General features: G+C 40.8%; 1 protein-coding gene across 1 annotated transcript in view; it reads left to right on the top strand.

The window, feature by feature from the left end:
- Window positions 1–23,428, top strand: part of LOC124556627 (protein zyg-11 homolog B-like) — a 222,705-nt gene that overhangs the window by 93,141 nt on the left and 106,136 nt on the right. Inside the window, exons 3-4 of the mRNA XM_047130596.1 lie at window positions 2,421–2,615; window positions 16,722–16,932. Of these exons, the coding sequence (XP_046986552.1) occupies window positions 2,421–2,615; window positions 16,722–16,932 (406 nt within the window). The remainder of the gene's footprint in view (window positions 1–2,420; window positions 2,616–16,721; window positions 16,933–23,428) is intronic.

Genomic DNA, 23,428 nt, shown 5'->3' with positions numbered 1-23,428 from the left:
GCAACCAGCCACAAATTTACTTTCAGTTTCTTTATTCAAAGGAAACCATTACCGGTTTCGAATCGTTGTGATTCATCCTCAGATGTTTCACGACAAGTAATATGTAAAAAAACACCAAATGTCATAAAGAAAGCGTGTAAACCATCTGAGGATGAATCACAACGATTCAAAACCGGTAACGGTTTCCTTTGAATAAAGGAACTGAAAGTAAATTTGTGGCTGGTTGCTGTCCTAACACCATCAACCACCAGCTTTTCTGAACCGCACAGATTGGAGTTACCCTTATTACACATCCTTTGCTCCCGTAACCTCCCTGGCATAAACCTAAGGTAATTCACTGTACCTCCACCCCCCACACTAGTGTGTGTGTGTGTGTGTGTGTGTGTGTGTGTGTGTGTGTTACCCCCACTTAATACAAGTCAGCTTGTTGTGTGCAGCCATCTCATTCCCTAGTCTGTGAAATCACATGCTCAGCTGTCTGCCACCTGTCCCCTCTACCTGCACCCCTAGCTAGCCCACAGACAGCTCCTCACTCTCCCACGAGCCGCTAGACGCTTCCCCCCAACCCCCTCCCTGCCTCCTGCCACTCTCAATCCCTCACGCACCCTGCCCTGCATCCCCTTCTCACCCCAGTACGCTCACCGTGGGCCAGGAAAGAGCTGGCAGTCGAATTAGCACAACATAGGGAGAGGTGTGTGTGTGTGTGTGTGTGTGTGTGTGTGTGTGTGTGTGTGTGTGTTTGTCCTACAGCTTGAAAAAGGAATTTCATTCTGAAAGCTAGCAAAGCAAAGCTCTGTACCGTTTGTTTGTGTATCTGTCAACAATGCAACACTTTTGCCTTTCGGTGAATCGTCTATTCATAAATAATTCAATACTACTAACTGGGTCATTCTAGGAATAGATCCTGTAAGAAAGCCATTGATGAATAATCTGTTAATTCTTGTAAATTCCAAACAGGAACTTGAGCAGCATGATTCAGTCATGCCCTTCACTGTCACATTGGTAAACAATATTTTCACATGAAATGTTGCCATTAAGTTGATGGACTCTTTATGAGCACAAAGGCATGCACAGATCTTAAAAATATGTCACTGTGTGGGGTACTAGGTGTCTTAGTTTATTCATTAGATATTTTGCTATTAGGTATTTAGGCAAATTTATCCTGTTAACTCTGAGACTTAATGGGTAGCCTTTCTTGTATAGCTTGGAACTCCATATGTCATTATTGCCATCAGTATTTTGGAAATGACTCTTCTCACTCTGTTCTGAGTTCCTTAATTAGAACCTGCATTTGTCTGATTATCTTAGCCATAGAATACCACCTGAGTCCTAATTATATGGAATTACTGGTAAATTGTAAATGAACTAGGTGCAGGCTGTTCCTAAGTGCTGATAGAGCACGTAACTTTTGCTTGTAGTGACATAGCATGTGGTTCATTCATATGTTATGAATCTGTATGGTGAGGTAGTGTATTACAGCATGCAGTAGCTAGAAGCAGTAAGGAGGAAAAAAAGATAAATGTTGAATGACCTTAAATTTCTGAATAGGAATGAGAGTAGTGATATAATATCAGTATTTGCACTGATAATCATGAGTATCAAATCTAACAAAGGATCTTTGTTTCCACTTGTCCCCACAGCTGGGTCCCTCTCATCCTGGGTTCTGAGTGGTCTGCCTAACCTTTTGTAACCACCCCGACCTATCCATCTCTTATCTCTTAGGAAAGAACTCGTAGTTCTGAAAGTTAGGAAAGTTTTTTTGTATATTTTCTTTTGTGTGTGTATCAGCTTTACTAAGAATTTCAGCCCCTGAAAGTAAATGATGGTCAGGCAATTTGTTGCTTTGTACTTAAGTTTTCTCAAGTGAACTTTCCTTTTGATATAGAACTTCTGTCTGTGGGAAAACTGTGATTTTGTATGTTACTGAATACAACATCTCTGCAGCAAAGTCAGTGATGGCGACAGGATGAATTTGTGAACTTGTTACTGGCCATAAAACTGATGGCGTTGAAAAGAGTGACACTCAGTCGCATATTTGAAACTTGGTGCACTTTGTGAAGATCTTGAAGAGCTGATCCATCTCACTCACAGGTGCAGTGGTAGCTTTGATGTAAAATCATCACTCACCAATGTGCGAGTGCAAAAATTGTAAATATTTTAGAGGAATGCGTTGTGCTGAACAGATGGCCTATTGCAACATTATTTGACTGTGAAATTTGTGGTTCCATTTTACATAAGAAGACGGTTTGGTTATAAGCTACTCACTGTCACCATTAACAGCAAACCCAGTTATGGAGGCTTTTTAAGAGATAGCTCTGCTCTTGTCATCTCCACCTGTGCACTAAATGCTGTTTGCGTTATGTGGACAAAATGTTTCATTATTGGGCCAGTGTTTGTAAACTAATTATCTTTTCTTCCAGGCATGTGAGAATTAAAAATGCAAGTTCTTTATCAACAAAAGGCTTACGTGTTTTAAAAACACATAAAATATCTTGTTTGGAAGCTGTAAGTTTGAAAGTAACAGTGAATGAACTTATTGGCTGCCTGGGAGAATGGACGTTGCAGAATTTGAGATCTCTAAATGTTGCAAGAAGTAGCTTCATAAATGGCTCAAAGTGAGTACTTTGCAATGATATTCTGATACTTGTTTATTTCCAGAAAATAGCCATTGTTAAATGTCTATTTGTTACATTACATCTTGGAGCCTGGAGCAAGATTGACGTTGCCTAGAAACAACTTGTGAGGAACAGCTAATTTTATTTGATGTCTGTTATGATTACCCTGAATATTTAGTGAAATAAATAAATAAATTTTATTAGATGCAAATTTGCAGGAAATGTTCAATGGGTAGCAGTTGTTCTTACAGGCACAACAATAAACCGTTGTTCTGCAGCCAAACACTAATTTTTTGTATATTGTTTGCACAACATATTGTGAAATATTTCTGAATTTTTAAACAGTTGACTGACTAAGGACCCAATATATTGCAGTAACAATGTGATTGATACAATGAGGAAATGGTGTGTGTATCAAAATTCTTTTCTGTATAATTTTTTATAGGAATTTGTAGTATTTTCATTAGTGCATTAGCAAGAAGATACTGTAAACATTTCTTCAGTTTTATGTGCTTAATGTTCCTGAACGCTCAAAACCTACAATAAATCAAATGGACACAAAGCCGGCATTAAAAATTGCACTTAACTGTGAGAATCATTTATCAAAATAGGTAAGAAAAATAACATATATAGAATGATCAAAGGCTACTAGTAAAAATTTCCCTTTAACGTTTTTTAACATCTAATAACAATGCCCGGTGGAATGATTGTAATGTGTTACTTATAAAGAGACAATGAGTTTGAAATATCTCAAACACAAATAAAAATGATAAGAACAGGGAAAATTTTATAGAAATGAAGAAATGTGCATCGAAAGGACTCAGGAAGCTCGGAGTACAAATAAAAGATCAACTAATGTCAGTTGGGTCATATTTTAAGCAGAACAGCACAATGGACTTTTCTAAAACATTCAAAAATAGATTAAAGAAGTACACACCAACAAGTTTGTAGGTTATAGATCCAAAAACACAAAGGACTGTAAATAATAACACAAAGAACTGCAGAATACTATTAGGCTACTTAAAAGAACTATGCAGCCGTCCACCAGAAGAAGAATTTCATTTTGATAATGTAATCCAAATATAAGAAGATATAGAGCCAACAGCAATAGAGGAAATCAGAGCAATCATAAAACAACTTAAAAATAACAAAGCATCAGGAGAATACAGTGTACAGTAGTTGTTGAGTTGTAGAACATTATGCTGTGTCTAACAGAAATCATTAATGAAATTTGGACAACAAACATCTTACTATCAGAATGGATGTCAGCATTAATATATCCACTACATAAAAATGGAAAGAAAACTGATCCTAATAATTACAGAGGAATGTCCCTCTTGAAGAAACACATCAAAAGTAAAATTTGTGAGGGTACTGTCAAAACCTTTTGAAATAAAATCAGGAGTAATACAGGAAGATGGTTTTCAACTGCGCATTAGAGAAGGTAGTGAGGGAATGGAGAAAATCCATCTCTGAGAGTATTCTAGTAGGAAAAAAACCTGACTAAAATCACCATAGACTGTTTGCAGATGACATGGCATTAATTACTGACTTACTGAATAATGCCAAAGAACAAATCACAGAACCACAGAAACAAGCAGACAAAATAGCACTAAAAATATCATTTGGAAAAAAAACACACTTCTTGACAAGTATCAGTGATGCCTTAAAATTCATAACAACACAATATCTAAAACAAACTGTTTTAAGTATGTAGGAGAATGGATAACAAGTAACAAGCAATACAAAAGAAAAGATAGCTATAGAAAATAGTGTATATGGAATGTGAAGGGCATTACATACGACAAAACACACACAAGGTGTAGGGACGGATTCCTAACTGGAAATGGAGGGAAAAAGGTCGTATAAACATGTGTCCGGAAATGCATCGTTGTTACGGTAGATGGCACTGACGAATGAACATTCCTCTGACCATGTACTGCGTGTTCCTTGTGTTTGTATGTTGCAGGCTGTGTGATTGACACAGTGTACTGTAAGCAGCAGAATGGTCCAGTATTCATGTCGGGAACAAGCCAGCATGGTGTTTGTGTACGGCCAAGAAGATGGAAACGGTTGAGACGAAGCACGGCTGTACCAAAACAAGTACCCTCACAGGCACCAACCACATCACACATTTCAAGCCCTTTTTGGGCATTTGTTTGATCATGGGTCCATTCAGACAGATGAATGTGCAAGGAGGTGGCGGACTGTGCATACACCATATCTGGAGGACTGGTTCTACAGGATATTGGGACAAACCCTAGTGTGAGCTCCAGCCGAGTGGCCCACCAACATGGTGTAAGCCAAAGCACGGATATGTGTATCGTCCATGATGGCCATTTCTGTTCCTATCACCTTCACCAAGTGCAAGGATTTTCTTCTATGGCAAGGATTTTGTCGATGGTTTTTCCACCAGAGCATCACAATTGTGGGATTTCTGTCATTATTCCTAGTCCTCTTTACAGATGACACAACCTTTACCAGAACTGGTATCATCAATCTGCATAATCATCATCTGTGGATGACAGACAATCCTCAGGGAATGGGTGAGGCATCCCATCAGCATAGGTTCAGCATCAGTGTACGGGCAGGGACTCTTGGTGGCCACATAATTAGACCAGTTATTATTCCACAACACCTTGATGGAGGAACGTACCAGGCTTCCGGTGGAATACGCTGCCTGGACTGCTTGAAAAAGTGCCTTTGGCAATACGACAGGTTATGTGGTTTTTGCATGCTGGAGCACCACACCAGTTCTGCATTACAGTTCGCCGACTCCTCAACATCTTCTCTGGGTGTTGGATAGGATGCAGAGGTCCTGTAACATGGCCACTAGATCACCAGACTTAAACCCCTGGATTTTTACCTCTGTGGGCATCAAAAAGCATTGTGTATGCTGAACCAGTTCCTGATGTGCAGACCTTTCAACAGCGTGTTTATGACGCCTGTGACACTATTTAGAGAGAGGTCAGAACATGCAAAAGAGTGTGTCAGTCCACAATGTGATGCGAGAATGTGTGCACTGCATCCCATGGAGGCCACTTTGAATATCTATTGTGACATGGATGCCATGCAGCTATGTACTCTGTTCTTGGATGATTTGTTGTCATTGCACACACACCGTGCATTTCTGCACAAATGTGTGTATGATCTTCTTCCTCCATTTCCACTCAGGAATCTATCCCTGCAGTATGTAGGTTTTATTAATTTTCACCCTGTATAACAGAAAAGTCATTGTCCTGGGACACAGAAATGAGACACTATCAAGCAGTACTGAGGCATGGAACACTGTGTGCAGCAAAAACACCACTTAAACTAACAAGATTGGGGATCCTGAAAAGTTGAAAGAAGAATTGTAAGGAAACTACAGGAACTAGAAGTAATGGTAGTATTGAATACAAATTAAGATCAAACAGAAAGCTGTATTTAAAAATGGGAAAGCTAACTGATGTAATGAGGAAAAGAAGACTACAGTTTTATGAAAATACGTACTGAATGGATACTAACTGACTAATCAAGCAGACCTTCAACTTATTAAACAGCTACAACTCTAAACCCGCATGGTTCACTGAAATTGACAAAGACATGAAAAATACTGAAATTAGAATATCCATAACAGATAACAGAATACTATTTAGAGAAACAACACAAAAGGCAGAATTTCAGGAAAGGAGGAGGCCTGCAAAAGGAAGTAAGTGTACCCACAAGGAAACAAAACTCTCGCAGGGTGAGGGAAGTCTGGGAATTAAACACAAAGAACAAAACCGAAGGGTTATTCAAATAAATAATCACTATGATTATCCATAGCTTCCATTGGTAAAGAACATTGGGAATAGGACCTACAGTACTATCTTTGAAGCCATTTAAATGTGGCTATGGGAGCCATAGAATCATCAGAACATTTTTATGAAATATATTTCTGGTACCAATGAGCAATAGTCTCTTGTGTACATGAGCTCACAATCACTGTGGATTTCTCATGGAAAAAGAAAAGCCAACTAGCAATTTGGTACAATGGTTAAAGACACTGGGCTTGTGCTCTTGAGGAAAAGAGTTTAATGCCCATGCAGATGTATATTTTCCATAGTTTCACTAGATCAGTTAAGGTATGTAGGCATTGTTTCTTTGAGAAGGATAAGGCTGATGTCGTGGTAACTATAAATGTTGATACAACAAACACAAATACTATTCTAATGTTGCAAAGTGTGGGTTGTCACAAAGATTGTCAAGCTTGAGAATGTGACATTAAGCTATGTATTTTTTCCCATTTTCACTGAATTGCATGTTTAGTTGGTTATGTAATTTATATACGCTGTTTTAATAGAAGGAAGGTTTTCATGACCAGATGACATGGGTGCTGGTAAACCTTTTGGGGTATAAGGTCATGGTCCATGAAACTCTTCTGTTTCTAACGTTTCATCCAGAACTGTGCTGGACATCTTCATAGGCATTGCTCCTCCGTTGAGTCTTGTCGGCAAGACGCAATGGAGGAACGATGTCTCTGAAGATATCCAGGGCAGTTATGGATGAAACGTTAGGAACAGAAGTGTTTTGTCGACCATGCCCTTATCCCCCAAAAGTTTACCTGCAGCACTACACTGTTTTGATCACTACCTTGTACTCTACATGTGAATAGAACTTGCATCACAATTTATGTCTGGATTATGTGACCTTATTTCTTGCAGAGAAACAGTTCGTTGTGACTTACATTAAACACTTATTTTCTGTCTACCAGATGCAGTCCTATGGCACCTGGTTTCTTCTTTGTGAAGTATGTACCTAATTCTGCATTTCCTGGTGGACTGTTTTTTATGTTCAGATATCAACCGGAAAGCATAATGACTAATAAATAATGCTAGGATTGTAATTATCTTAAGTAATCTATAATTCAATGAACAAGTATGTTATTAAAATGTGTCATCAGGTTTGTCATGGTTTGACTTTTTAAAATAATGCATTAGAAAGAGCACTTGTTTAAGATTTGATGCATCAATATTGTCATGATGTTAATGCACTGCCAATCTTTTCTTTTTTGCAAACTGAATGCCAACATCAGCCATCTAGAGTGGTTTCCTCACAATTTTATGGTTGCATATTCCATATGAAGCCAACAGCCTTGCCACAGTGGTAACACTGGCTCTCGTCAGGTCACTTAAGTACCACTTGAACGGGTCACCATCGGGATATGCCAAGTGGGGTGCACTCAGCCCTTGTGAGGCCAGTTGAGGAGCTACTTGGTTGAGGAGTAGCGGCACCGGTCATGAAAACTGACGACGGTTGGGAGAGTGGTGTGCTGACCACATGCCCCTCTGTAACAGCATCTGGTGACGCTTAAGAGCTGAAGATGACACAGTGGCCAGTCAGTACCGCTGGGCCTTCAGGGCCTGTATGGATGGTGTTTGTTTGTATATTCTGTATGAATGTTAGTTGTATGCACTTGTCATGCCAGTTTTCCAGTGTTTGAGCTGAATTTTCTCCTAACGTTAAGTACAATTTAATGTTTACTTTCTGGCCCCAAATAAGACCTTTTTTTATGGGACCAGAGGTGTGATAATCACATGGGGAGAGATCAGGACTATTCGATGGGTACTCGAGTGTCTCACACTTGAGTTAGTGAACCTTCTGTGCTACGACATTTGTAATGTGGGGATGTGCGTGTGAAGCAGCAGCATTCCTGTTGCAGTTTCCCTGGATATTTCACTGTAACTGCACACCATAATTTCTCCAGCATTGTGCTGTATTGTTCCCCAGTGATGGAGATGCTGGGTTCCTTGAAGTCAATAAGTAATGGTCCTCGGCAATCAAAGAACAGGGTGAGCATTGCCTTTCCAGCAGATGGCTGGCTCTTGAACTTTGTGCGATGATGGATGACTCTAGTGCATCGTCAATGCTCAGCCTTTTATCACCTGCAACAGTGCACTCAAGGATCATGTTGTGTTCACCACTGAAATGCACCAGGTCCTTCAGGCAAACAGCCATCCAGTTCATTTTTGTCCAGCATTGAATGCCTGGGGTATCAGTTGGCTGCAGACCTTACAGCAGTGTAACTCCTGCTGGATAATGTGTTGCACACTGCCGAAGCTGATGTTGAAATCCTTTGCTAGCACGCAAATGGTTATGTGCTGGTTCACTCTAATTGCATCATCAACTGCCCACATTTTGTTTGTAGTCGATGAGGCTGGCCTCCCACATTTACTGTTGTTTTGTGTCAAATTGCGATCAGCATGGAATTTGGTGCACCATTTCACAACAATGATTTTAGGCAGACATGCTGCCCCATGAACATTCTTCATGCTCCGATGGATGTCTACTGGTGTTTGTCCTCCAGCAGCCAAAAAAAAAGTAACAGCATCTTGGTCCTGTTCGGGCAGATTTGGTATTTACGTCATCATAATTCACATCTCTACATTTACTGCATGCATGTTGGAAAGACATGAATGCCACAGTATCCCTCGCCTACACGTTGTTACCCATATACCGGCATTGGAGTCGTGTTACATTGCAGATATGCTGCAGCAGTGTCGGAATGCTACTAATGATCGAGAAGAAAGGCTGCCAGTCACTGCTGCTCTGCAGCAGTGGTATCCCTTCCACATGGTTGGCCACTAGACAGCCATATTTATACCCCCCTAGGTCAACCAGTCATCATTGAAACAGCTGGATTGTGTTAGGGTGCCCAGACTGTGACAGTACTGCCATGAAGTCAACACTATACCGATGATGCAATTGCCACCCCTCACCAGACTGTGAGCTGCAGACTGCCACATGACTGCCTAGCCACTTGGCAGCTCTGCATCTCCAGCGGACTGTGTTTCTGGGATCCTGCCACTACCTCACACTCTGAAGCAAGAACAAGGATCCTCCCAGCTCCGTGCCGGCAGGGTTTGACTCTGGACCTCACTGCCATTTGCTGCATCATAGGGGCACTCGGTCATCATGTTAAAAGTTGTTGTCTGAATGCAAGGGGAGCTGAGAGATGTGACTGCTGCTGCCTATTCTGCATCTGGCATGGTGGCATTCTCTGAGTAAGCACGCCACCTTCAATTTGTGTATGTACGCTGCAGGGCTGTCCCCCATTTCTGCTGTGTCACCGTGGGGAGAAAATGGGCTGATGCCAGGCCACATTTGGGATAAGGACATGCCCATGATATTTCTCAAGTCTAATGAAATAATAAATAATTGTTATGCTCACCATTTGTTGGACTGCAGCCATCCACTACACACTCCTGTCTACCTGCTCCAGCCGTACGAACCCAGGGCACTCCAGGTGGGAGCTGAGTGCCTCCTGAAAAACATGAAGATGGCTCTCACCTCCAAGTAGCAGCCACCACACCTCAAACTGCTACGTTAGAGAATAGTGTAGGGAGTGCATTATCTTAGCCACGATAGACACTGAGTCAATACCCTAGTGATGGGAACAGTCTAATGAAAGCAATTGATTGTCGGAAAACAATTGACTCAAGCAGTTGTACTTATACGTATGGGTTGAATAAATCTTTTTTTGTGTGTGAAACGTCTCTGAAAACAACCAATTCAGTCAGTTGTAGCTTTACATATAGTTTGGATTATTATTCATTCATTTCTTTTGAATGAAAACAGATTACGGGAGCAACCAAATGAAAACAGTCGATTCAGTTTGTTGTAGTTTTGCATATTGGTTGAATTACGAAGTCTTTCTTTTGAAGTAAAACTTGTATGTTATTTTTCTGTCGATTGGACCATGTGTTAGAGAGCTGTCCAGGGTGGAACCAGTCTTTTCATCATTTAAAACTGATTAAAATATTGCTTTGGATCAAGTTCTTCCAGATGCAGTTAACATGTAACTACTTAAGCTGATGTGTCTCTGATGGTATGAAGTTGAGCATAAAAGTCGCTTACGAGCACGTGACAAAAAAAGGGACATTGCCAAATTTTAGCGACTGATTGCATTCCATTTTATTGAGAAGATGTGATATGATGGCCAGCAATTAAAAATCAGCCATTTGTTTATGCGTAAGGTAGATATATTGTGCAGAAAATTGCATTACCAGCTGTGAATAAATCATACTCGCACACACAAATCATGTTACATTTCACGGGCATGAAGGAATACTAGTCACATTCACACATTAATACTTCAAATTTCATAGTTCAGACTCTCTCAAGCCCTCGCTCTAAACAGTCTGCAGTCATGTTCTCACCCCCCCCCCCTCCCCCCTCTCTGGACCTCTGTGAGAGACAATCTGATCCTCAGTGCATTTGGTTCTGAGTGGGAGTTTTCACTCGTTCCAGCATTTGTTAAATTATCATTGCTGCCTGCACTGTGGAGACCCCGGGCTTGGCTGACCATATGGTGGCAGGGTTAGGTTGAGGCAGTGGGTTGACATTCAGATGATGCTAAAGGAAACATCATTAATAGTCATATATTTTATTAGTGAAAAACTACAATTCTCATAGCAATGCTCTGCAGTGGAGCACAGCACCGCTGATGTAACAGGTGGCCAGTGACTCGCTTGATGACAGCAGTGAGGCAGGAATGCTGATACTCAGAGTCTGAAGCGCACATGCCCTCTCTGCAGGGCAGCACACGCTGGTAGGCACAGAGACTTCCCATGATTCTTGTAGCAGAAGACAGTGCTCAACATTGGGGCCTGCTCTTGGTAGCAGAGGTGTGCAGCAGCAGTATGCCCAGCTAAGTATAGGTGCTGAAGCTACTGCACTGCCCTGGACTCTAACTGCTGTCCCCCAAGTCAGAAGATTGGCTGCAGCTGGGTGAGCCTGGAGGTAGGCCACCAGCTAGAAACTGCTAAGTCCACTGTGGTGGACTTAAGACCACTTACGGGTATGCCATTGGTGGAGGCCAAGTCTTGTGGTGGGTGCCTGCAGAACCATGTCACTCCGGTGCCTGGCATAGTCCTCCCTGTGTAGATGGTGTTACCAGACTGTGATCCCTTTGCATAGAAATGATGGGTTTTTATACAGGGTCGGCATCTGCTTGTTTTGGTGAAGCACCATTTCCAACCATATACATCACAACAAGCCTGTATCTCGGAGGTGTAATAACTGGCCTGCTGATCCCCTGTCTTTCTGCTTTATCAACGTTATTGAGTCACTGGTACTGAGTTCAAGTGCCCATGTGGAACGTTAACTGGTGGTGTTACTGCCACTAATGTAAGGATATTTTGGTCCGCTTCAGGTGTGTCTGCTCCCCTGGACTCTTATTTTACACAACAGTGCCAAAAAATTTGTCTTATATGAATTCTGTTCATGTCACCTCAGCATTTACCAAAAGAGCATTATGAGTGATGGTGCAAAGTAGCAGGAAGAGAGAGATGGAGCTTTGGTAAATTTAAACAAAAAAATTAATTATTCATTCATTTAAACATAAACTTATAATGTAGCACCAGTTGTTAACCTTTAAACCAACCACTGCCATAATTACAAAAAAGTTGTATTGAAATTAATAAAGAAATAAATTAATTTTGAAAACATGTCAATGTTTAGAAATATACTCTCTATTCACGTCTCCTGGAAATAAGATATGTTATTTGTCTCTTAGAAAGGTTGTGGTACATGTATAACCGAAGGGGCTGATAAAGCATGTAAGTGAAATCAATCAAACTGAGTGAAAACATTCATATAAGTGACGTAACAGTCAGAGACTTGTGCACTTGGTTGCCTCATATTGAGTGAAATCACTCAAACTCGGAGAGTGCATGAAAACATTTATATAGATGACATGCCCACAATGACTAGTTTCATTCAACTGTTTCATTTGACTGAAAAAAGCTGATCGAATGAAAAAAAATTACCTGGCCAATTGGATGTTAAACTGGTCTGTTGTTCCATCCCTACAATACCTCCAATACCCCCCACATTAGTACAATTTTGTATGTTTACTAGCCCTGCAGGTGATGAAGAAATTGAAAGAATATGTAATGAGATAAAAGTGATTGTTATTTGGATGAAAATTTAATTGTGATTCAGGACTGGAATTTGATGGTAGGAAAAGGAAGAGAAGGAAAAATGTACACTCGCGCTCATAAATTAAGGATAATTGCAGAATGTGATGCCACACAACGTGGCACTACACAATACTGGCGCTAATAGCATAGGCACATAGGGAACACACACGACGCAGATTTGTAAGTCCACGGTGTTGGTGATAAGTTGAGAAAATCGTCCCGAAACACATGTGCTACAAAACGCCACTGTTTCCTGCCCATTTACCCCAACATCAATGTGGGATATGATCACCATGCACACGTACACAGGCCGCACAACCGGTTGGCATACTCTGGATCAGATGGTCGAGCAGCTGCTGGGGTATAGCCTCCCATTCTTGCACCAGTGCCTGTTGGAGCTCCTGAGGTGTCCTAGGGGTTTGAAGACGTGCAGCGATACATCAACAGAGAGCATCCCAGACATGCTTGATGGGGTTTAGGTCTGGAGAACAGGCAGGCCACTCCATTCGCCTGATATCTTCTGTTTCAAGGTACTCCTCCACGATGGCAGCTCGGTGGGGCCATGCGTTGTTATCCATCAGGAGGAAGATGGGACACACTGCACCCCCGAAAAGGCATACATGCTGATGCAAAATGACGTCCTGATTCACCTGACCTGTTACAGTTCCTCTGTCAAAGACATGCAGGGGTGTACGTGCACCAATCATAATCCCACTCCACACCATCAAACCACAACCTCCATATAGGTCCCTTTCAAGGACATTAAGGGGTTGGTATCTGGTTCCTGGTTCACGCCAGATGAAAACCCAGTGAGAATCATTGTTCAGACTAGACCTGGACTCGTCCGTGAACATAACCTGGGACCACTGGTCCAATGACCATGTACTGTGTTCTTGACACCTGGCTTTACGGTCTCTCCTTTGACCAGGAGTCAGTGGAATGCACCTTGCAGGTCTCCGGGTGAATAAACCATGTCTGTTCAGTCATCTGTAGACTGTGTGTCTGGAGACAACTGTTCCAGTGGCTGCGGTAAGGTCCCAAGAAAGGCTACCTGCAGTACTCCATGGCTGTCTGCAGGCACTGATGGTGAGACATCGGCCTTCTTGTGGTGTTGTACACTGTGGATGTCCCGTACTGTAGCACCTGGACACATATACTGTCTGTTGGAATCGTTGCCACAATCTTGAGATCACACTTTGTGGCTCACGGAGGGCCCATGCTACGACCTGCTTTGTTTGACCAGCCTCCAGTCGCCCCAGTACTCTACCCCTCATAACGTCATCAATATGTGTTCTTTGAGCCATTTTCAACACACAGTCACCATTAGCACATCTGAAAATGTTTGCACTCTTACTCACTGCACCGTACTCTGACATGCACCAACACACCTCTGCGTATGTGGACTGCTGCCAGCGCCACCATGCAACAACCGAAGGTCAAATGCGCTGGTCATACCCGGAGGTGATTTAAACCCACAAACCGCCCACCAGAGCGTTGTTTCACCATGTATCATCATTATCCTTAATTTATGAGCATCAGTGTAGTTGGAAAATGTGGACTGGGGGATAGAACTTTGGAAAGAGCACACTTTAATCATTTCAAACAGTTGGTTTAAGAATCATTAAAGGAGTTTGTATCTGGGGACTCTGCAAGGTTTCAGATAAATTATATAACAGTAAGACAGCGATTTCAAACCAGATTTTAAGCTACAGAACATTTCCAGCTGCAGAAGTGGACTCCAACCATAGTTTATTGCTTATGAACTGCAGAATAAATCTGAAGAAACTGCAGAAAGTTGGGAAGGAATTAAGAAGATGGGACCTGGATAAACTGGAAAAACTGTATGTTGTTGAGAGTTTCATTGGGAGCATTAGGTAATGATTGACTGTAACAGAGGAAAGTAATACAGTATAAGACAGATGAGTAGCTTCGAGAGATGAAATAATGATAACAACAGAGGATCAAACAGTCAGAAAGACAAGGTCCAGTGGAAATCCTTGGGTAACACAGGAGAAAATACAAAAACCTAGTAAGTTAAGCAACCAAATACAGACATCTAAAAAATGAGATCATGTAAATTTTATGGAACCATTCATTTAATAAGTCATGTTTGCAATATACTGACAATAATTATTAACAGAAGAGTGGTAGAGGCAAAGTTCAGGTGAGTTCAGTTTAGGTTCTGGAGAAATGTAGAAACACATTATACAGTACTAATCTTATGACTTATCTTAGGAAATAGACTGACTTTGACTAGAATACACACTCTGAAATTCTGGAGGTAACAGGGATAAAATATAGTGATAAAAAGTAATCTACAACTCGTACACAAAATAGACAAGTTATGAGAATCAAAGAACATAAAAGGGGGAGCAGTAGTTACGGAGGGAGGGTGGCAGATTTGTAGCCTATCTGCAGTGTAGTTCAGTCTGTACATTGAGCAAGCAGTAAAGGTAATGAAGGAGAAATTTTTAAAGGGACTTAAAGTTCACAAAGAAGAAATAAAAACTATGTGGTTTGCTGATGCCATCGTAATTGTATCAGGAATGCCAAAGGCTTTGAAGGTCAGTTGAATACAGTGGATAAAATCTTTGATGCCAAGGAAATTAGATATGAAAATGAGACACTAAAGTTACTAGATGAATTTTGTTATTTGTGCAACAAAATAACTATGATGGCCAAAAAATGCAGACTGGCAACAGCAAGAAAAGCGTTTTTGAAACAGAGAAATTTGCTAACATTAAACTTCAAGTTTTAGGAAGTCTGTTCTGGAGTCTTGGAGGTGTGGAGTGCAGCCTTATAGGAAGAGAAATGTGAAAGATAAACTTTACAAATGATAAGAGGATAGATGCTTTTGAAAAGCTGATCTGCATAAGAATGTTGACAATTTGGTGGATAGTTTGGGTAGCTAATAAAGAAATACTGAATCGAGTTGGGGAGAAAAGAAATTTGTGGCACAACTTGACTAAAAGAAGGGATTGGTTCCTAAGATACACCTTGAGGCATCAAGGAGTCATCAGTTTGGCAATGGAGCGAAGTGTGGGTGAAAAATTGTAGAGGTTTGACTACAATAGGCAGGTTAAAATGGGTATAGACAGCAGTAGTTATGTTGATATGATGAGTCTTGCATGTAAATCACATTAATCTTAATTTTACCTGTGTTACTGATTTTGGTTGTGTAACAACGATCATCAGACCAATTTCAGGTCCATATGAGGAGCCAGTCCACTGAGCCACTGTGTTATTACCAAGTGCTGTTCGTCACTGGGTACCAGTAGGTAATAACACAGTTCATCTACCTATACATTTCCCATACACAGATCTTGGTCTACTGGTTAACATCACTGCCTCTAGATCATGAGGTCTTGGGTTTGATTCCCAACCAGGTTGGAGATTTTCTTCACTCAGGCAGCTACTGTTTGTATTGTCCTAATTATTTCATCTCACCTTCATCGACGTGTAGTTCTCTGGAGTGGCATCAAATAGAAAGACTTGCACCAGGTAGCCAAACAACAACAGATGGGGTCTTCTGGCCACTAATGCCATATGATTGTTTTGTTTCATTATAAATTTCAAATGTTCAAATGTGTGTGAAATCTTATGGAACTTAACTGCTAAGGTCATCAGTCCCTAAGCTTACACACTACTTAACCTAAATTATCCTAAGGACAAACACACAGACCCATGCCCGAGGGAGGACTCGAACCTCCACCGGGACCAACCGCACAGTCCATGACTGCAGCACCCTAGACCGCTCGGCCATTATAAATTTTCCTAGGTTTGTTATACTGGGAGAAGATATGTTGCTGTCTGCATTATTATTATAATTTCTTCAGTAAACGTGGTTTCTTCTTCTGCCATAGTTAATAATGCCTTCTTTTGTTACGTTTGTGATATTTAAAGCTTTGAGTTTCATTTTTGTTTTCTATAGAATGTGTTGCATCTCTGCCTGTTGTTTACTGTATTTATAGTTTCATGCTGAAGTATTGAGTTTTGAAATTCTGTATCTTGTTTGTCATTAACACCTAAATTCCATCCATACTTTTGTTAATGTATATTGGCTTTCTACCGCTATGTTTCACAGCTCCAAAATGATTTTTGTTGTTTTGTATATATATTCAGTGAATACTCACATTGTAAGTATGACTCACTTTCTTTTCAGATATTGTGTAGTAGTTGCTCTTTCGAAACTTCGCAACCTACGCTGCTTAAATGTTAGCTGGACAGAGTTTAACCGACATGGGTTGGAAATAGTTACCGAAGACTTGCCATTCCTAGAGAGCTTAGATATTTCTTGCACGAGAGTGGATGATATTGCTCCATTAAAGAAATGCAAAGACAGACTAAAGAGCCTATATATGTATAATTTGAAGGTATGTGTTTATAAAAGTTTGTTAATAATGAAGTAGGATGTGAAAAATGGAAATTTATGTTCTGATAACAGCATTAATTAATAAATTCAATGAGTCAGAAGTAGTATAATCTTGTAAGTGAAATCAAAATAATATCAGATGTCTGAAGCATGAAGGAAACACTAAGTCAAGCATTTATTTTTTATATCCCAAAATATCTTCTTAAGCATCTGTTTGGAAAGGAGTGGAATCTGAGTATTACTGATGTGAACATTTGTGGCTAATAGCCCCAAATCATGTGTGTAGTATTCCTCTGTAAAGTGATGGGAACTGTACAGTGATTACTAATGCCAGAACTTCAGTCCATGAAATATACATCAGAATAACACTAAATATGATTGTGTGTTGGTTGTGAAGAATGTAGATAGAATAATTCACTTTTCTGGTTTTATAATGAGTGGTTGTTGACAGTTGCCAGCTCATGTAATCACTTGTGGACTTGAAGAATAAATTTCATGTTTTAAAATTTATGTTGAGCAGCTAAATGTTAATATTAATCAGCCTTATCAGTTGAGAAACTGTTGAAAGGGTATATGAACTCCTTAAATGATATATAACTGTGTTGAAGCCTACGAATCTTAGATTATGTCCATTAGGAAAGATATAAAATGAAATGCAAGAAAAAAGATCACATGAATGCTAACTTTCAGGACAAGTAGGAATAAAAAGAAAAAGAACAAGATAGCTTGCAGAAGATAAAATTTGAAAAGATGAAAAACATCATTTTAAAAAGTAAATATAGGGGAGTAGATTGAAAATAGATGCATAGGTGACACAATAATGATATTAACAGAGAGAACTGAAAAATAGTAGAAAAGAAGCAGTTGGGCAACACAAAAACAGACATCAATATAGGAAAATGAAGTAAGATGTAATTAGTGAAAGAAAGAACAAGGTAAGCCACAAATATAAAAGAGAGAGGTAAAAGAAATGTAAATAAATTCTAATTAAAGTAAATTGTTGACGGATGGGGACAAGAACTTTCGAGCTACGAAGTTTTAAGGAACAGGTCTTGGAAGAAAAAAATAAAAGTAATGTGTTTAGTGGCAGTCATAGCATGCTCTACAACAGAGTAATGAATTTTGTCACCACAGCCTCTGTTGTATTTCATTGTATCAGCTTAGTGGCCATAATGAAAGTTAACAAAGGAAACTGTTGACCAGAAAATAGTATCTGTGATAACTGCTGATATATCACTCTTTATGTGCTTTGCGACAAAGAAGACAGTGCACCATGAAGAAATCATCCAAATGGTGTAGAAATCAGCAGATCTAATGTACATGAACAGATAAACAAATGATTACAACTTCAGAAAAAATTGAATGATTTATTTAGGAGAAAGTACTTATAAATTCAGCAAGTCAATAACACATTGGTTCACCTCTGGCCCTTATGGAAGCAGTTATTCAGCTTGGCATTGATTGACAGACTTATTGGACATCCTCATGATGGATATTGTGCCCCATCCTGTCCAATTGGCACATTAGATTGTCAAAATCCCAAGATGCTTCAAGGCCCCTGCTCATAATTCTCCAAACGTTCTCAGTTGGGGAGAGATCTGGCAACTTTGCTTGCCAAGATAGGGTTTGGCAAGCATGAAGACAAGCTGTAGTAACTTTCACCATGTGGGGACGGGCATTATATTGTTGAAATATAAGCTCAGGATGGCTTGCTATGAAGGGCAACAAAACAGGGTGTAGAGTGTTATTGATGTACCACTGTGCTGTAAGGGTGCTGCAGATGAGAATCAAAGGAGTCTTGCTATGAAAAGAAATGGCACCCCAGACCATCTCTCCTGGTTGTCAGGCTGTATGGTGGATGACAGTCACATTGGTATCCCACTTCTGTCTGGTGTGTCTCCATTCTCCATACACATCTTCCAATTGAGCACCAGTGACCAGTGAATACATGTCCTAAGATGCCCCAGACAGTGGTGGGATCCCAATGTAGCTATCACCCACCATGCAGCCCGACAACCAGGAGTAATGTTCTGGGGTGCCATTTCTTTTCATAGGAGGATCCCTTTGCTTGTTATCCGGGGCACCCTTACAACTTAGCAGCACATCAACAGTATTCTACGCCCTGGTTTGTTACCCATTATGGCAAGCTATCCTGGGCTTAGATTTCAGCAAGATAATGCCTGCCCGCATACGGTGACAGTTTTTACTGCTTGTCTTCATGGTTGCCAAGTCCTACCTTGGCCAGCAATGTCTACAGATCTCTCTCCAATAGAGAACGTTTGGGGCACTGTGGGCAGGGGCCTCCAACCATCCCATTCAGATAATTCCTTTGTGGTGCATCATTTTCTCCCTTTCTTTGTTTGTCTCCTTCCCCCCCCAACACCACCACCCTCTTAAGTGTTGTGGGAAGAGGGGGAAAAGCTGCTTAATTGGTTCTGTCTCAGTGTTCATAAATTGTACAGTTGATAATAATTAGATATAGTACAACTTCTCTAGTGGAGAAACAATGTCATAAAAATTGAAACGGTAGATAATTGGGGTTTCCCATTGCAGATGGAATTCAAAATTCCTGTACCCATAACTGAATGGATTTCAAAAAAAAAAATATTGTGCATAATATACATTGTTACTTAGCCGTTAAAATGCTGGTTCAGCAATGAAATTAACAGAAGGAATCAGCCATGACCACATTAGAAGTAGCACTCTGCCATAATATGTAGCAATTTTGAAAATAATGATTTCGAAATAGGGATTTTAGAACCAAACTTTTTCTTCATATTTTTCTGTCAAATAGTGAGTTAGTAGTGAGTTTTAGTGTGAGGCAAATAGATTTTGGTCCTACGAGCTACAAATTGATGGTTTTAAGAGTATGTCAGTTTGAGCTTAACTCTGGCAGCTTACTACATCTACATCTACATCTACATTGATACTCCGCAAGCCACCCAACGGTGTGTGGCGGAGGGCACTTTACGTGCCACTGTCATTACCTCCCTTTCCTGTTCCAGTCGCGTATGGTTCGCGGGAAGAACGACTGTCTGAAAGCCTCCGTGCGCGCTCTAATCTCTCTAATTTTACATTCGTGATCTCCTCGGGAAGTATAAGTAGGGGGAAGCAATATATTCGATACCTCATCCAGAAACGCACCCTCTCGAAACCTGGCGAGCAAGCTACACCGCGATGCAGAGCGCCTCTCTTGCAGAGTCTGCCACTTGAGTTTATTAAACATCTCCGTAACGCTATCACGGTTACCAAATAACCCAGTGACGAAACGCGCCGCTCTTCTTTGGATCTTCTCTATCTCCTCCGTCAACCCGACCTGGTACGGATCCCACACTGATGAGCAATACTCAAGTATAGGTCGAACGAGTGTTTTGTAAGCCACCTCCTTTGTTGATGGACTACATTTTCTAAGCACTCTCCCAATGAATCTCAACCTGGTACCCGCCTTACCAACAATTAGTTTTATATGATCATTCCACTTCAAATCGCTCCGTACGCATACTCCCAGATATTTTACAGAAGTAACTGCTACCAGTGTTTGTTCCGCTATCATATAATCATACAATAAAGGATCCTTCTTTCTATGTATTCGCAATACATTACATTTGTCTATGTTAAGGGTCAGTTGCCACTCCCTGCACCAAGTGCCTATCCGCTGCAGATCTTCCTGTATTTCGCTACAATTTTCTAATGCAGCAACTTCTCTGTATACTACAGCATCATCCGCGAAAAGCCGCATGGAACTTCCGACACTATCTACTAAGTCATTTATATATATTGTGAAAAGCAATGGTCCCATAACACTCCCCTGTGGCACGCCAGAGGTTACTTTAACGTCTGTAGACGTCTCTCCATTGATAACAACATGCTGTGTTCTGTTTGCCAAAAACTCCTCAATCCAGCCACACAGCTGGTCTGATATTCCGTAGGCTCTTACTTTGCTTATCAGGCGACAGTGCGGAACTGTATCGAACGCCTTCCGGAAGTCAAGAAAAATAGCATCTACCTGGGAGCCTGTATCTAATATTTTCTGGGTCTCATGAACAAATAAGGCGAGTTGGGTCTCACACGATCGCTGTTTCCGGAATCCATGTTGATTCCTACATAGTAGATTCTGGGTTTCCAGAAATGACATGATACGCGAGCAAAAAACATGTTCTAAAATTCTACAAGAGATCGACGTAAGAGATATAGGTCTATAGTTTTGCGCATCTGCTCGACGACCCTTCTTGAAGACTGGGACTATCTGTGCTCTTTTCCAATCATTTGGAACCTTCCGTTCCTCTAGAGACTTGCGGTACACGGCTGTTAGAAGGGGGGCAAGTTCTTTCGCGTACTCTGTGTAGAATCGAATTGGTATCCCGTCAGGTCCAGTGGACTTTCCTCTATTGAGTGATTCCAGTTGCTTTTCTATTCCTTGGACACTTATTTCGATGTCAGCCATTTTTTCGTTTGTGCGAGGATTTAGAGAAGGAACTGCAGTGCGGTCTTCCTCTGTGAAACAGCTTTGGAAAAAGGTGTTTAGTATTTCAGCTTTACGCGTGTCATCCTCTGTTTCAATGCCATCATCATCCCGGAGTGTCTGGATATGCTGTTTCGAGCCATTTACTGATTTAACGTAAGACCAGAACTTCCTAGGATTTTCTGTCAAGTCGGTACATAGAAGTTTACCGAGGATAACATAGTGGCCAATGACCTTCACTTGTTTCTCTAACACACCACAAAGTGAAATGGAAACTCTGGCAGCTTACCGTGTGTCGTTTCTCTAACACACCACAAAGTGAAATGGAAACTTTGAACCAGTGGAAGATGATGGAATGACTTTTGATACATGTGCCATAGTCAGACACATAATTACAAGTGTGGTACCCTGAACTGTGGCTGAGCCAGCCATATTTAAGTATTTCCTAAAACAGTCTTGACTAAAATGGTTCTTTCGAGAAAGTTGAAGCATACCTCCTCCCTTTACTTTTACACTTCCTGTAGTGGCTATACACTGAGGTGACAAAAGTTATGGGCTAGTGACATGCACGTATACAGATGGTGCTAGTATCATGTGCACAAGGTAAAAATGGGCACGCATTGGTGGAGCTGTCCCTTGTACTCTGGTGAGTCATGTGAAAAGGTTTCTGAAGTGATGATGGCCACACTACAGGAATTAACAGACTTTGAACATGGAATGGTTGTTGGAGCTAGATGTATGGAACATTCCATTTTGGAAATAATTAGGGGATTCAATATTCCAAGATTCACAGCGTCAACAGTGTGCTGAGAATACCACATTTCAGGCTTTACCTCTCACCGAGGATAACATAGTGGCCAATGGCCTTCACTTAACAACTGAGAGCAGCACCATTTACATAGAGTTTTTAGTGCCAACAGACAAGCAACACTGTATGAAATGACCACAGAAGTCAATGTGGGATGTACAACAAACATATCCATTAGGACAGTGAAATTTTGTGGTAATGGGCAATGGTAGCAGAGGACTAATGCGAGTGCAGTTGCTAACAACATATCATCACCTATAGCACCTCTCCTGGGATCGTGACCATATCGGTTAGACCCTAGACAACTGGAAAATCATTCCTTGGTCAGATGAGTCTCAATTTCAGTTGTTAAGAGCTGTTGGTAAGGTTAAAGTGTGGCACAGACCCCGTGAAGTCATGGACCCAAGTTGTCAACAAGGCACTGTGCAAGTTGGTGGTGGCTTCATAATGGTGTGGGCTGTGTTTTTGTGGAATGTACTGTGTGCTCTGGTCAAATTAAACCAATTGTTGACTGGAAATGATAATTTTTGGCTACTTGGAGACTAGTTGCAGCCCTTCATAGATTTCATGTTCACAAAAAATGATGGAATTGTTATGGATGACTACGTGCCATGTCACTGGGCCACAGTTGTTCTTGATTGGTTTGAACATTCTGGACAATTGGAGTGAATGATTTGGCTACCCAGATTGCCTGACCTGAATCCCATTGAACATTTATGAGACATAATTGAGAGATCAGTTTGTGCATAAAATCGTGCACCGGCAACACTTTTGCAGTTATGGACTGCTATAGAGGCATCATGGCTCAATATTTCTGCAGGAGACTTCTAATGACTTGTTGAGTCCATGCCACGTCGAGTTGCTGAACTATGCCAGGCAAAAGGAGGTCTGATACGATGATATGAGGTATACTATGACTATTGTCACCTCCCTAGAATTGTTTTGCTGGATTCTTCTGTTTGGTGATCCACTTTGTGACCAAAGAATGACTAGGTCAAGTTGGTGAACCATAGTTGTAACTCAAACCTTATTTATTAATGAAGAATGCAGTTACAGTTATCAAATAAGTAAAAATACATTCTTAGTATAACTGTGTGTCATAATTAGACTCTGATATAAGAGGGAAGGTTGCGACTCACACAGAAGTGGTGTGTTTGGCCTCTTACTCTGTGTGCTTTCTGAAAGGCATTGTTGGCACCCATCATAAAGTTTAAATTATGGGATGTG

Source organism: Schistocerca americana, chromosome X, assembly GCF_021461395.2.
Source record: "Schistocerca americana isolate TAMUIC-IGC-003095 chromosome X, iqSchAmer2.1, whole genome shotgun sequence".
Classification (NCBI taxonomy): Eukaryota; Metazoa; Arthropoda; class Insecta; order Orthoptera; family Acrididae; genus Schistocerca; species Schistocerca americana.
This window is presented reverse-complemented; position numbering and strand designations above follow the sequence as displayed.